Genomic DNA, 16,628 nt, shown 5'->3' with positions numbered 1-16,628 from the left:
TAAGGGTGCAGTTGAAATCATTTGATATTGAACCATTTTTAAACTAATCGTGACATATTGAAGAGAAGATTATGTGGGCAAGACATAATGATTATAATTAAGTGACAGAGAAAATAATAAGTGCATGAAAAGCTGAAAAATGCAACGGAGAAGAGTGGATAGATTATGGAGACAAAAGCACCTGTGGTTGAAAATTATATGTTTAATCGCGGAATCTGTCCCATTTAAATGCCAAAGTATTTTTGTTGGATAATTAGTAGGGGGATTGTTATGGAGATTATATATACATCTATAATATCTGGTTGCCAGCCCTGTTTGCTTAATCAAAATGTTAACACCATGGAAATCAGAAGTGTCCTATTTAAGTCTTGGGCAGGCAATTCTTTATTCTTGTCCTTTTATTTGTAGGAGAAAGAATTGTTTATGCCCCTTTAATAGCAGCAAGCATGCTTCCAGCTGAGACTTTTTGTTTTTTTTTTTTAATGCTATTTTTGCTGTTGCTTATGCTGGGGCCACACAAACCCAGCCTAGGGATGGGGTGAAAGACTCATAGGACCAGCAAATTCTTCTCTGCACTTTCTTCTCTGCACTAGTTGGAAGGAAACAAGTAAGCTACTGAATATGGTAAAAACCAAATCCCTACTGGTTTTCAAGAAGAGATGTGGGGAGTAGAATGCATAGAACTCGGAGTCAGATGAACCTGTCTGTGAATCCTGCCTTAATTGTGCAATTCTAGCCTTAGATTCCTTGCCTTAAAATGGGGGGAAAGTCTTGCAGGTTTGTATCAGGATGAAATTGGACAACACGGATAAAGTTTCTCGCACTCAGCTTGGTGTGTGTGTGTGTGTGTGTGTGTGTGTGTGTGTGTGCATGTCATAAATAGCATTAGTTTTTTTTCCAAATTGAGCTAGAGAGGACCCTGCTGGTCAGGGCTACATTATGTCCTGAGTCTAATAGATCTAAGGAGCAGAAATATGGGATCTCTTCAGAGGAACACTGATTTTGATCGGCAATATTTGACCTTTGCAAATCATTTTTTTCCTGAACTTGATAATCATTTTCTCATCAAATTTATTCTTTAACATAATTATTACATGTGGAAAAATAAAACCATCCATTCTGGATTAAAAAATGTTTTGGAAAACATTAAGAATCAAATCCAGCCTCAGAATGTCAGGAGCCTTTAGTGTGTCTTATTTTGACAACTGTACTTTTACAGGAGGAGACAGAAGACACAGGTTTGGATTTTTTATGAATTTCACTTAAGATCTTACTACACACTGGAGTTTGTCTATAAATCAAAGGCTCTCCGAATTTCTGAAATTAATCGTTATAGCAAAGGAATTAACCAGAATTCCTACTCCTGAAGATGCTGTTGAAGGAGCCATTGTGGGTACATTTGATTTGAATAAGACCCATTATTAAATTTTATTAGCGAATCTTAATTCCCTTTTAGTTATGTGCAGTCTCCCTCTTATATGCTTTATCCTGTTTTTGGTACATAACATTATCCTTCCTTCCTGTACCTTCTCTTACGAAAGATAGAGTAGCCCATTAAATAACACATGCTGCGTTTACAGTTGTATCCTATATCATCCAAGGTGCTTGCTTTGGAAGCAACAGAATCTGCCTCTGGCTACAAGGAATAAAGGGCCTCTGGGGAGGGATGATGCTACAGCTCACAGATCAGCAGGAGGAGCTGTACAACCCACCTCTGGAAGGACAAAGGGCAGGGAGACTTTGGAAAGCTCAGTGGGTAGGTGCTCCTAGACTTTCTAAGATGTTTCAGCTTCGGCAACCATTTGCTTCTATGTATCTTCAGCCACATTTTGAGGTCCTAACAGAATCTTTCTGGCCCCCGTTAGCGAGGTACTTTGTGCCAGCGGCTCAGTAAATTTCATCTAGGGGATTAGGAGCTGGGCAGTTGGAGGAATTATTTTGAATGGGGCAACTATTTGTCTTCTACACATAGTTTTTATTCTAGGTGGACCTGTTCAAGGACGTTTAGTTTAGGAGGCCATTGTGTCACGTGTCTTACTTGTTTTTTACACAAGAGCTATATTTCCCATATGAGTTTAAGGCCATGGTTTAATGTGTGTGTCTGTTGGGGAGCTCCCTTTTTTCCTTTTTCTTTCTTTCTTTTTTTTTTTTTTTTATATTGATTGATTGATTTTTGAGACCGAGAGAGTGCAAGCGGGGGAGAGGCAGAAAGGGAAGGAGACAGAGAATCCCAAGCAGGCTTTGCACTGTCAGCACAGAGCCTGATGCAGGGCATGAATTCATGAGTCATGAGATCATGACCTGGATGGAAGCCAAGAGTTGGACGCTTAACTGACTGAGCCACCCAGACGCCCCCCCTTTTTTCTTTTTAGTTCATGTTATATAAGCATTTCTCAGTAATTGCAACAATATATTCCTTGAATTAATTTTAGTAGCATGATCCCAAGACTCCCTGTTACATGGTGTAAAGATGGCTTTTCAGTCATTCACAGGGACGTGTTTCAGCTAACAAGACCTCTTAAAATGAGCGAGACTTGGAGCAGTTCACATTACTTACCTGAATTCTCATTTTTTCATTGGTAAAGTAGACTTGATATCACATATTTTATAAAAGTATAAAAGCATGTGATAATATACATGCAAGGCTTGGCATTAGGAACATGTGTTTATCCACAGCCCTTCTTCATATTTTGATTTTAAATGTTACATGATTTTTTTTAAATTTTAGAGTAATGGGCTGAACTTATAAAATGATGGGAAAATAATTTGAGGAACAGTAGGTGCTAAAAACCAAGGCTTCGTTGACCTTTTAGTACCTGATGCTCCTGAATTTATTAAAAGCAATGATAGTAATGACTAATCACAAATAATTTAACCTCCCACAAAGCTGCCTATTATTAAAAATGCTGAGAGGGCATAGATATGGATAAATATCAGTAATATATATTTTGCTTTGTTTTCTATTCTCCATATATACATTTGAATATATAGAGATTGTTGTCCTGGAAATTAACAGCTTTTTAGACAGACTAATGGAACCTCATTTTAAGGTATAGCTATCCAGAATATAATCCTCCCCTTTCTTTCCTTTTTCCCAATTCATTCTTCTCATCTCTTCACTCTAAACTGGGGTTAGGATTGCTTTTAAGAGTTGAATCAGGCAGGGTGCCTGGGTGGCTCAGTCGGTTAAGCATCGGACTCTTGGTTTTGGCTCATGATCTCTAGCTTTGTGAGTTCGAGCCCTGCACCAGGCTCCACACTGCACTGCTGTGCAGAGCTGCTTGGGAATCTCTCTCTGTCTCCCCCCCCCCCCCCCACTCTCTCGGCACCTCCCCTGCTTGTGCTCTCTCTCACACTTAATAAATAAACTTAAAAAGAAAAGAGTTAAATCAGGCAGTTGTAATGCAGTGGCTTAAGAGCACACACTTTGAGGAGAGATGGTCCCAAGTTTGTGTCCTGTCACTTCCATCTACTGCGGGTTGGCCATGGATGATTTACAAACCTAACCCACAGTTACCAATATATATGATAAGGGAAACAATAATGTCTCTGTAATTAGGATTTTGAAGAGTAAATGGAATGATGCACTTAAAAATGAACACAATGCCTGACTCATTAACCCTCAACACATTTTAGTTCTTGTGGTTATAATTATTATTCTATATATTATTAACATTTTATTATCATACAGAAGAGGAAATATACTAAAAAATCTTTGTGTCTAAATAGATAATGGTGTTTGAATAACATTTAACTTGAATTTTAGAGTCTTGAAAGGATCAGAGCTCTTTTCTAGCCTGCTAGATTGCATCTTTTCTAGGACTGGGTGTTTACTGCAGTAGTTCGATTTGTATTTAAAATGTCTTTGTTATGGTCCAAAAGCAATTTAAAATCTAGTTTATTTTTAACAAAGTTAGAGTATATAAGGTGTAAGAATAGTTTGGTAGTAATATTGCAGCTCAGGCAATGGTGACAAGGATTTTTTACCTGACGTGCTATTCTTGTGAAAAAATATTTGGAGTGAAATGGGTTTTTGCAAATGTATACCCGCAACATCAGTCCTCATGAGTTATTTCTTACAGATGACTCTAATGTTTGTGAAATGGTCTCCAACTGTGGAGAAATAATTTTTATTATTAATGATATTAAGTGACAGCTAACCTCTGTGCTGAACACATTATTTGCATTATTTCATTTTATTACCTCAAAGTAGTTACTATTCTAATTTTACAGATGAGCAAATGGACTTTGAGAGGTAACTTCCCCAAAGTCACACATCTAGGGAACGGCAGAGATGGGCATCGACTGACTCCAAAGCCCATTAATAGTGGAAGAGAAGGCATCTTTGGCAAAGGTGGTAAAGTTGTGGTACAGGCTTTACAAAGGCATTTCCATGGTGATACAAGTTTTTTTTATGAGACATTAACATTGGTATATCCATGAACATATTGTCAAAGATCTATAAAGCTGTAGGTTTAAGTTAGAAACCAGTTAATTCTTATTTTCCTCAATTTATTATCTTACTGTGCTTTCTTACATATTTAACAGATAATATACTTCTTGGTATTTTAAAGATTTTATTTTGATATTTGGTAATTTGGAACTGAAACACATCCCATGCTTTCCAGACAACAGAACAAAATAAAGGAGCTAGTCATGCACTAAGGTTTAGTGAGATTGCATTTTATTCTAGGAACTTTGACTATATTTTGAATTAGTTACTTGATAGCATTAGAATTAGTGAGGCCAAGTGAAAATGGGTTTTTCTGAAGACAGAACCTCTGTCTTCCTCTTACTCACTGCTTCCTTTTTTTCTCCTTTTTACTGGCAGAAAAAAAATTGGGATAATAACACTGTGCCTTATTAATAATAAAAATTTATTCAGTTTTAGAAAGAATAATGAATTTGTTGGAATGTTTCTCCCCCTGTGTCAATGCATCCATACATATGTATTTCCAGATTTTATCAGTTTTGTATGGTTATTCAGATGTCTTGAATGACATTTTAAGGTATAGTGACATATGCACCCTAGGATCTGACATGCTGTTATTTCTGGCTTCTTTCTCTTCCAGTGTCTGTATTTATGCTGAAAGTACAGGTGAATGACATCATCAGTCGTCAGTACCTGAGTCAAGCAGTTGTAGAAGTGTTTGTAAACTACACGAAAACAAATTCCACAGTAACTAAGAACAATGGAGCAGTGTTGATAAAAGTACCCTATAAATTAGGGCTCAGCTTAACCATTGTTGCTTACAAGGATGGCTACGTGTTGACACCTCTGCCTTGGAAGACTGGAAAAATGCCAAGTAAGCACTTAACAACAGTGTAAAAGCCTTTACTTAAATGTACATGACTTTTTTTTTTTTTTTTTTTTTCCTGCTTTGGGAATCTCTTGTTCTGGTAAACTGACAATGAGACAACCCATGTGAAGTCAATACAGAGAGGTTAGAAAGGAGTGCCAGTTGGAAGAAAACATGAAAGTCTTTTTTTTTTTTTTTTTTTTTCTCTTTTCCTCACAGAGGCCTGAAAGAGTCCTGAGCAAGAGCTCTGCTCTGGTACAGAGCTTGTCTGCAGGTGGCGGTGAGAGGCTTGGCATGCCCAGAGGATTAGTGAGGAGCAGGGTGGGCCAGATGGTGCAAGGACGTTCTTGAAAGTAGAGGCAAAAAGTTTAGATTTATGTGAATCATAAGGCAGTGCAGATTCTTGAGTACAATAACTGTAAGTTGTTTGGAAACTGAATTTACTTAACAGTGTACGATGTTTAGGCCAAAAACAGGGCTAGAATGGATTCAGGGAGCCTTGCTACAAAGCTGTGGTTGTGCTCCTGGTGGACAGTAACAGTCTGATGTAAGCGAGGGAATGAAAGGGAGGAGGTAAATATAAGAGGCATACTGAAGGAAGAATTGGTAATTACTGTGCCAATCATCATATACACCTTAAACTTACAGTTATATCAGGTATATCTCAATAAATCTGAGGAAAAAAAAATAAGTGGATAAGACTTAGTGTGACTAATTGGATATTGAGAAGTACAGGCCATAGAAGATACTAGAATGCAAGTCTGATTGGAAGGATGATACTTAGGTAATCAATCTTTTTTTTGTGTGTGATGGTTATTAGAATTTAGATACTTAATTTGGTTTCATACTGGAAACATTTGAATTCTTGAACTCTTATTCAAGTTTAGAATGAGAAAGAAAATGAACAATGAATTAGATAAATTAGGACTCATGTGAATGAGATTTAATAAAATCATGACTCAAAAATCTGACTAGGGATATAAAAGTCTGAGGTGAATTCTTGGTCTTATATACTTTAGTTTTTTTTATAAAAAAAATTTTTTTAACGTTTATTTATTTTTGAGACAGAGCATGAACGGGGGAGGGTCAGAGAGAGGGAGACACAGAATCTGAAGCAGGCTCCAGGCTCTGAGCTGTCAGCACAGAGCCCGACGCGGGGCTCGAACTCACGGACCGCGAAATCATGACATGAGCCGAAGTCGGCCGCTTAACCGACTGAGCCACCCAGGCGCCCCACTTTAGTTTTTTTTTAGAAGACGGATATGAAGCACACTTATTCATTAAATTAGAATTAGAAAAATAATGAAAGAAACTAAAAGATGGGAAAAAGTAAATAAAGATGGAAGTAGATGGACATTAATTAGAAAATGTAGAGAGAATTGACAAAATGCTAGTTCTTCAAAATAAATTATGCATCTGTAATCTAAACAAATAAGGAAATAAAAGACAAGAAAAAATATATAAAATCTTTAAAAAATCAAATGTTCTGTATCAAAGCAATAATCTTAAAAAATCTAATAATTTTGTGATAATATAAATGACTATATTGATTTTAGATGAGGTAGACCATAACCATGGATAAATGTTCTGAATAAAAATAGCTTAATTCAAAGGCTATTTAAAATTTTTTTAATGTTTAGTTTTGAGAGAGTCAGGGTGTGAACAGGCGAGGGGCAGAGAGAGGGAGACACAGAATCTGAAACAGGCTCTGGGCTATGAGTTGTCAGCACAGAGCCCGATGCAGGGCGTGAACCCATGAACTGTAAGATTGTGACCTGAGCCGGTCAGACGCCCAACTGGCTGAGTCACCCAAGTGCCCCCGCAAAAGGCTATTTTAAAAAAAAGATACTCCAAATCATCTTATAAAACCAGTGCAGCCTTGATTCTGAGATCTAACAAAGGTAATGAAAAATTAAATGCCTTCATATGTGCTCTCTCTCATATACACATGTACTCCTTTATAGACCAATCTTACTTATAACTCTAAATACAAAAATCCTAAACAGAATAATACAAAAGAGTTTCACCATTGTTTAAATATAGCATTCTGTTAAGACCAAGTAGGATTTTTCTTCTTTGCAGGATTATAAGGATGTGAAATGTGTCACTCTGTCAATTTTACATATCATATTAGTGGAACACTTTAGAAGTATCAGATAGCATCAATAATTTTCTGAAATGCATGTTACAAGTTGACCATCCATGCCCAACTAAGAACAAGCTCTTTAAAAACTAGGACCATAAAGATATCCTTAACATGGTAAATATCTCGAATTCATACCTGACTATAAAATAGTAGAGGTGATCCTATGAAAATAAGAAACAGAACACAGATGTCCATATTATTTTACATTATAGATTCTTATCAGAGCAAAAATATATCAACAGACCAAAAAAGAGGATAAGTATAAGAAAGAATCAAAGACATTACTATTTCCAGTTATCATATCCCTGGAAAATTACAAAGCATGAATCTTAAAAATCTCAGAATTAATGGAATTTGACAGAACTACTAAGTATAGAATTAGCATTGGTACAAGTCAATACATATTCTTATATACCAGAAGTAGTGACCAGTTATGAAAAATAATGAAAAGAAATCCCTTTCAAAACAACAAGGACAAACAAAATATGCAGGAAACCTACAAAAAGTGTGAAATAACCATATATTGGGGAAAACAGAACTACAAATGTTACTGATTGACCTTAAAAAAAAAAAAAAACTAAAACCCTGGATAAATGGAATGCATTGTATTTCTTTAGAAAGCCTGAATATTGTAAAGATTTCACTTCTTCCTAATTTATAGATTTAATGCATTAAAAAACTTGGCAAAATAATTCTTGGAGAGTAAAAACCTGGAAATCATTTTAAAAGAAGATTTACTAGAGGTGATTTGCCATTTCATATAACTAAAATAATATGTAGCTACACAATTAAAATTCTGTAATACTGTGATACAAATTAGATACTAAGTAGCATGTATAAGAAAATGTAATCTATGATAAGGTACCAGTATAAATCATTAAGAAAAGGCTGAAAAAAAGTAGTATTAGGATATTTTGGATTCATATTCCAGATATATTGCTCATAGAGTTCAAATGTGGAAAATCAAATTATGTTAAATACAAGAAAATAAAAATGATTAAAAAAAATTTTTAATGTTTATTTTTGAGAGAGAGAGAGACAGTGTGTGTGGGGGGGGGGGGAGGGGAAGAGAGAGAGGGATACACAGAATCCAAAGCAGGCTCCAGGCTCTGAGCTGTCAGCACAGAGCCCGACATGGGGCTCGAACCCACAAGCTGTGAGATCATGACCTGAGCTGAAGTCAGACGTTTGACTGAGCCACCCAGGTGCCCCAAAAATGATTTTTTTTTTATAAGGAAGGCCTGTTTAAACCTAAAAGCAATGAAAGATGTCGTAAAAGCTAGATTGCACTATTTTTAACAAAGGTATTATACAGCATGTGACTATAGGTAATAATACTGTATTCTATATTTGAAAGTTGCTAAGAGAGTATATCTTAAAAGTTCTTATCACAGGGGGAAAAATGTATGTAAGGTGGTGGATATTTACCAGACTTACTGTGGTAATCATTTTGCAATATATATAAATATTGAATCATGATGTTGACACCTGCAGTTAATAAGTCATACATCAATTATATTTCAAAAAATGTCTAAAAATAGGAAAATATTAGACAATAAAGAGTAATAGCCTCAATATGTAAATAATTCATACAAATTAGAAAACATTCAGGTCCTAACTAAATAAGGTAAATGGGCAAAATCCTTACCTGGAATTTTTCAAAACCAGAAAAACAAAAAGATTACTAGATGTGACAAACTGTTTTATTTTCCTGATAGTCTCAGATTTGCTGTACCAAAGACATACACATTTCTTAGATTTTTCACCTTAGAACTAAGTTTTTTAAAAGTGAACATAGTACTGAGAGAGTGAGGTATAGTGAGCTTTCTCGAACATGGTTGGTGGGTGTACAAGTCAGCAAAATTATCTGGTTAGCAATTTTGAAATATGTGTGTCAAAAGTCTTCAAAATCTTCAGCTTTGACCCAGTATTCCACTGCTAAGAGTCCATCCTAAAAATAGATATATAAATAACTAAAGTTGACAGATCTTTGTACATAAGAATGTTGATTCAAATATTTTTTGCAATAATGGTAAAAATGAAAACTAAATATGTGATACTAGTACAGTGGTTAAGTCTTGATATTTCAAGAAAGGACATAAGTGACATTGACAATGTTAGGAAGAGTTTCTAATCAGGGATGGAAATGCTTATTTTATCTTAAATGAAAAAAACAGGGTAAAAATATTCCACATATAATATTGTACTATTTTATTTATTTTTTAACGTTTATTTTTGAGACAGAGACAGAGATGAATGGGGGAGGGTCAGAGAGAGAGGGAGACACAGAATCTGAAACAGGCTCCAGGCTCTGAGCGGTCAGCACAAGAGCCTGACATGGGGCTCGAACTCACGGACCTCGAGATCGTGACCTGAGCCGAAGTCAGCCGCTTAACCGGCTGAGCCACCCAGGCGCCCCTGTACTCCCTATTTTTAAAAAATCACAGGAAAAAGCCAGGAAGAATATACTGAATTATTAATAGTGGTTGTCTTTGTCATGGGATTGGGAGGGCCATCACTTTATTCTTTTTTTCTGTATTTCTCAACTTTTCTAGAGTGGATATTCATCCCTTTTATAATGAGAAACCTTTTTTTTTTAAGTGAAAGGAAATCCACATATAAGTTTTCGTGAAGTTCAAAAGATTCTCCTCGGGTTTAATAACCTTCAGCTGTGAGGGCTGCCCCCCCCCCCCCTTTTAACAAAGTATCCAAATGTGGGAAAGTGCTCTACTTATAATCATCTCAAGGTCCAAGCTACTACCCTGACACTTTCTAATTTCATAAAGCCACTAATTAGTCTAGCTATCAATGTATTCTGAATTGAAATTGTACTTTTGTTTGGTATTTCTTTTCCTATTGTAGGAAAATGGTGTATTTCATTTTATACCCATTCATATATTTTTGTGTTTTATCCTCTTATCAGTCTTTACAGCTCTTTGAAATATCTTAAAACATATTTCCATGCAAATGTATTTTATCCTGTCCTAAGTGATTTAGGATTTTGTTATTTCTTTTAAGTGCTTGTATCGAATAGAAGAGAGCTATCAAATGAGAACTCATTTTTAGTAAGTTTATTTGATCTTTAATTGCTTATAAAATGGTCTCCCCTCCCCCACACACTTCTGATCTTGAAATAATTTTGTTATCTTTCAGGCCATCTGCATTTACTGATCCCACCCGTTATTTAAGGTACCTACTCTTGTAGGCAGATTTGGCCTCATCCTGCATTGCTACCAATGACTGTGGATAATTTGTTCTGTAATGCATTAAACTGTTTCCTCTTCTGCCAACTTAGAGCTGGCAAACCATACTGTGTGGTGAAGAGAGTTGTGCCCTTATGCAGGAAGTGAAAAAAACATCAGTGCATGTAGTCTCTATCTTAGAGAACCTTGAATTGTGGAGCCAAAGTTTTATTTATTTATTTTAATCATAAGGAAACAACAAGTAACAATTGTATAGAGAAAACAGAGGATTATTCAAGCATTTAATCTGACAATACATGTCTGGGGTTATAGAACATCATTAGTAATTTTGGTACAAACTATTGGAAATAGAAAGGATTAGTAAAATAGTGATGCCTGACCTTTTTCCCCCTGACTTTACTGTGATACTCTTTTTTCCCCCTTCATCGTATTTTACATTTATTTTTCCTTTTTTTCCACAGTCCCCCCCCCCCCCCTTCCCACTTTTTAGGGCCTGCTGGAACAGACTATATTTAACCTAGTTTTTCCCCACGTTTAATAAAATATTTTAATTGTTCTATATTTCACAGTATATTCATCAGTTACACTTTCGCTGTTCCCGCAAAGCCAAGCAAATATATGGCTATTTGAAGACACTGTTTTAATTACTGGAAAATTAGCTGGTAAGTACAACACTTCTTCTCAACTTGTAGGTAAAAACTTAGTGATAATCACTTTAATTATGTTACTGTAGTTCTTCACTAATGAATTCATGTTAGTTGTAACTTGGAGAAAAGTCTAAATTGCTCAAGGATGATTAGTGCTGCTGTAAGTTGATCTTAACTGATTCTTATTTCACTGTCAAACAACAATATGGGGGTTTGTATAGTGGGAATCATTCTCTACTATTTTAGCATCCTGGCCCCAGTAGGAACATTTGAGTTTCCGAAAGACTGCACTGAGATTCTGAGCTTCTTTCCAAATCACATCTCTCACTGGGCTTTAGTGGTCAGTGAAATTAGGAAAAGGTTGGAACTTTGGGACTCTAATTTGCAGGCACTTCCATCCCTGAGTGGGAAGGGCCTGAGAGTGGGTAAGGTCTTTCCATAGCAGGTGGAATTTACCCCACTTGCATATCCCATGGGCCAGAATACAGGAAGCTTTATTTGGAGTCTGATTTAAACTATGACCTCTAGTTCTGCTTTACCAACCCTGAGAATGACAGTTCCAGCATGACCTTTACCCCCCTGCCATCTTCCTTAGCTAGTTCTTAGGGGAACCCCCACATTTTGCACTTTTTTACTGCATGTTATATAAAACCTCTATCGATGACAAAAAAATTATTTTTTTGTATTGGGGAATCAATGTTTAAGACTAAAGCATAATAGTAATGACTGATTGGTAAAGGCAGAAAATCCTCAAAGTAAGAGTCCAATAAGAGTCATGGTAAAAAGAAATTGTTTGTGAAAGTTCATTTTCAGAAGCTATCTTTTTTTTAATGTTTATTTTTGACAGGAGGAGGGGCAGAGAGAGAGAGAGATTGAGAGAGAGTACAAGTGGGAGAGGGAACAGAAAGAGAGAGAGAAAGAGAATCCAAATCAGGCTCCAGGCTCTGAGCTGTCAGCACACAGCCCAATGTGGGGCTTGAACTCACCGTGAGATCACAACCTGAGCCAAAGTCTGCTAATGGACTGAGCCACCCAGGTGCCCCTCAGAAGTTATCTTATTTCAAAAATATTAAAGAAAATATTTGGAAAAAAAATTAAACCAGGATGTGATTAATTTACTGAGGAAATTACCAGAATCTTACTCTTGAAATCTAATAGATTTAATAGAATTTTGAGTTGCAAGTTTGCTCTGCCTGGCAGGATGGGTGCATGTGGCATGGTGTGCAGAAGGATAAAAAGTAAATAGGAACCATTTACCATAGAGAAAGGGTACACGTTATGCTGCTGGGACCTTAGTAAAAACAGTCCCTCTTCAGCAGCACCTTCTTGTTAAGGTTGTGTTTTGACACATTCCTACTTCATACTGTCTTCTTCAAACCCCATTACAAATTGTAATTTCCTCCAGAACATATGAAATAGATTAGTGTGAACATGTCCATATGCCACTCCTTTGCATTTTACCAAGCAATGGTGAGCACTCATTTATCTGGGAGATACTGTCTATATCTCCATGAGAACACTCTGGGCTCTCTTGAGTTCTCAGATAGCTTCCTTTTACTACCTCAGTGTCCTAAGAGTTGACCCATTGAAAAGCTAAGCAGGAAAGGAGGGGTGTTTCTGCAGATGATAAATCCTTCCTTGGAAGATACACATCTCACTTCTCAACTTCCATAAAACATTGATATTTTTTCTTCCAGGATTTGATCAGAAAGGTGTTCAGTTTGTACAATGAAAATGTGTTAGGTTTGTGTGTGTTTGTGATAAAAAGGGAGCAGGAGAAATTAGAAACTTCAGGAAAACCTTACAGAGGCTCAGACAGACATTTTACTTAGTGTACATGTTTGCAGTTATAAGAAATTTGGGTTTCAGCATAATTGAAGCACATGTATATTTTTAACTTTATATTTGAAAATAACTTCAAATGCAGAAATAATTTCAAAATATAGAAAAGTTGCAAGGATAAGAGACAACTCCTGTATACCCTCTACTCAAATTTAGCTATTGATAACATTTTATTCCATTTGCTTTACTATATGTGTATTTGTGCTCTGGGTATGCATACTTTTTTTCTGAACCATTTGAAGGTAAGTTACATGCATCGTGGCCTTTTACCTCTAAATACTTAAGCATGCACTTCCTAAGATTTGGGATATTAAGTGGCCACAACACAGTTCAGCCAATTTAATGTTGATAGGATAACTTACCATCCAAATTCCAATTTTGTCCACTGGCGCCTTTTTTTTTTTTTTTTTTTTTTTGGTCACTCTGGTTTAGGGTCAAATATTACATTCAGTTTTCATGTCTCAGCCTCTATTAATGTGAAATATTTCCACAGCACTTTTTTAAGGCAGGTATTTTAACAGAGTAAGGTGTAGATAGTACTTGTAAAGTGATCAGAAGGTATTAGATTATACCCTCAATTTAACCAAATAAGAATAATATAAATGTGTTGTTTTTAGTTATATCTCTTACTTTCCAGGTATTAGTTTTTCTAGCTTCATATGTAAACAATACACTGATTTTGAAAATTATGTTACATCTTTGTCATGTTTTGTGATGTAACTATTTAGAAACTGACACTTTAAAAATTCTAATAATTGAACTGATTGCTTTTGTCTTTGTCAGCAACCTTAAAGTCCAAAGCAATAGCTGATATTTCTGATAAGTTTCAAGGATTTAAGAGTTGACCCTTAAATTGTTAAAAATACATTGATTACAGAAATATCAATACTATCACTGAATTTTCACTTTGTAAGTTATATTAAAGGATAGTCAATTCAAAGTTATTAACATGAGATAACATTTATCAATTGAATACCTGACATTTGGATTGGTTCCAGCCCATTCTGGCATGCACCATTAGCTTGTGTTACAGAAATTAAACCCCAAGTGAATCAAATGGGCTAAAATGGTCGGTATGCGGTTTCCTAGAGTAAAACCCAAAAAGGATGAAGAAATTCTGGGCAGTAGAATCAAGTGGTCTCCAGGATAAAGGTGCCTTGTGTGACCTAAAGAAAGGAAGATTTCTTATTTCAATTCAGAATTTAAAATATTAATTATAAGGAGATGTTAACGTAAAATGTCCTGAGTAATGATGTTATGCCTAATATGCATTTGTTTTGTCCATTTGTTAATGAAGTTTCCTTTTTCCAGATGCCAAATCTCAACCAAGTGTTCAGTTTTCAAAAGCCTTAATTAAACTACCTGACAACCATCATATTAGCAACGTAACAGGCTATCTTACAGTTCTACAACAATTTTTGAAAGTGGACAATTTCCTGTATACAACTGGAATTATGCTCAATAAATCAGGTACTATCTAGCTTTTATATAAATAATACTTAAAAGAAACAGTATATAAAGCTAGTTATTAAAATGTCATAAGGCAATTTCCTTTTATCCAGTGAAAGAAAAATTATACCATAATCTTCTGCATACATTATATTAAATTAATGAAAAATTTAATGTACAGGATATTTCTATCCAAAGAAAATAGTAATGATACTGTATAACTTTGCAGGTTAAAAAAATACATAAAAATGAAAATTTGACTTAAAGAAGTTTATACGTATTTTTAGAATTTGACCTTCAATTATTGTTATCAAATTAATCAGAACTGTCAATAATTGTTAGACATAAAAAGTTTATAGATGGGAGTAACCAACTGGAAGTTTTTCTTAAGTAAATTTGATATTCTAAGTTAGTAAAATTATAACTTTTTAAAAAACATATACAGTTGACCCTTGAACAATGTAGAGATTGCCTCCCCCCAGTTAAAAAACTCATATAACTTTTTGATTTTCCAGAAATGTAACTACTGATTGCCTACTGTTGACCAGAAGCCTTACCAATAACTGTCAATTAACACATATTTTGTATATTATATGTGTTATTTACTGTATTCTTACAATAAGCTAGAGGAAGGAAAGTGTTAAGAAAATCCTAAGAAAGAGAAAATACATTTATGGTACTGCATTTATCAAAAACAATGCACGTAAGTGCACCTGTGCAGTTCAAACCCATGTTATTCAAGGGTCAGCTGTATTCCAGATTCAGCAGCATATATATATATATTTCTCTCTCTATATATATACACACACAGTATAGGGCTGTCACAACCTAACAGGTAAGAGGATGATGGGCTTTTACATTTTATTTAATATACCCGTGAATAAACCCCGTAAAATCTCTCTTCTCTGTACATCCACCTTTGTTCCACTATTTCTACCACCTGTGGCAACATATAACTGAAACTCCACTGTTTTTAAAAATCACCTCAGTCTATAATTTTTTTGTTCCATTTCATTTGGGGAACAACCAGAAATTAGAGTAATAAGCGTATAGATGTTTTGGTTAGTTTTGGGTTTTTTTTCTTACCTATTGTAGCCGATGCTATTGGTGCTCCAGCAAGATGACTGTCCCTCCTCTGTTATGGGCCTGTGTCTCCTGCTGCACACATCTGTGACTCTGCCTAAAGGCATTCCGTGGTCCAGCAAGCAGGCGAGGCCCTCACTAGGGCAAGCTCTCAACTAATAGACAAGAGTACAAAGAGTACATATCTATTCCTTAATAATCTTTTTTTGTCTTCCTTCTTTATATGTCTCCACTCCCTCAATGGTGGGTACTTCCTCCCAAATTGATATCTCAGGCTTAGCTTCTTGAAGAAGCCAATCTAAGACACCTGCCAAAATTTTCCAGATGGAAGTTATAGGATGCTCAAAATAAAAACATTTACAAGGATGGGACCAGTCTACCATATCACAAATGAAGCTCATGTGGTCCTGAGGAGTTTTTATGGTCAAGACTCATTAGGCCCAGTGGGAAGGGGACATAATGGGTGCTTCCTTCCAGCATTCCTCTACCACCTGCTTTTGAGACTATTCATTCACAGTTTCAGTTATCCTGAGAGTGCTGCTAACATTTTAAAAGTTCTAGAGCAGTGCCGCCAATGGCAATGTTCTTCTGCTCTATCCAATATGGTAGCTACTAGCCACATGTGTCTGTTGAGCTCTTGAAATATAACTAGTACACTGAGGAACTAAAGCACTAACGTCCTTTAAATTGCAACATGTTGCTGGTGGCTACTGTATTGGATTGGCTATTGTATTGGACAGTTCTAGTGGTCTGTGAGTAAAAGTTTTTTTCAAGTTGCGTCCTTATCATTATCTTTTAGTCTCTTTTTCTCTTGTACCATTCTCTTTTCCTTCTTTTTTGAGTTGAGTTGGCCTTATCTCACATGGTGGGGAGTTGATCTCATAATTTCAGCTGCGTTTAGGATGTAAAGCCACCGATGCACAGAACCAAGGGGTGGGAGTGGAGTGAAGAGCAGGCA

The 16,628-nt window shown here is 35.7% G+C and overlaps 1 protein-coding gene across 1 annotated transcript in view; it reads left to right on the top strand.

The window, feature by feature from the left end:
- FAM171B (family with sequence similarity 171 member B) overlaps positions 1-16,628 on the top strand; it is a 67,309-nt gene that overhangs the window by 34,746 nt on the left and 15,935 nt on the right. Inside the window, exons 2-4 of the mRNA XM_058711871.1 lie at positions 5,073-5,306; positions 11,219-11,311; positions 14,450-14,608. Coding sequence (XP_058567854.1) covers positions 5,073-5,306; positions 11,219-11,311; positions 14,450-14,608 — 486 coding nt within the window. The remainder of the gene's footprint in view (positions 1-5,072; positions 5,307-11,218; positions 11,312-14,449; positions 14,609-16,628) is intronic.

The sequence above is a fragment of the Neofelis nebulosa genome, chromosome 2 (genome assembly GCF_028018385.1).
Source record: "Neofelis nebulosa isolate mNeoNeb1 chromosome 2, mNeoNeb1.pri, whole genome shotgun sequence".
Lineage (NCBI taxonomy): Eukaryota > Metazoa > Chordata > Mammalia > Carnivora > Felidae > Neofelis > Neofelis nebulosa.
Note: the sequence above shows the minus strand (reverse complement) of the source record. Positions and strands in the feature narration are given on the sequence as shown.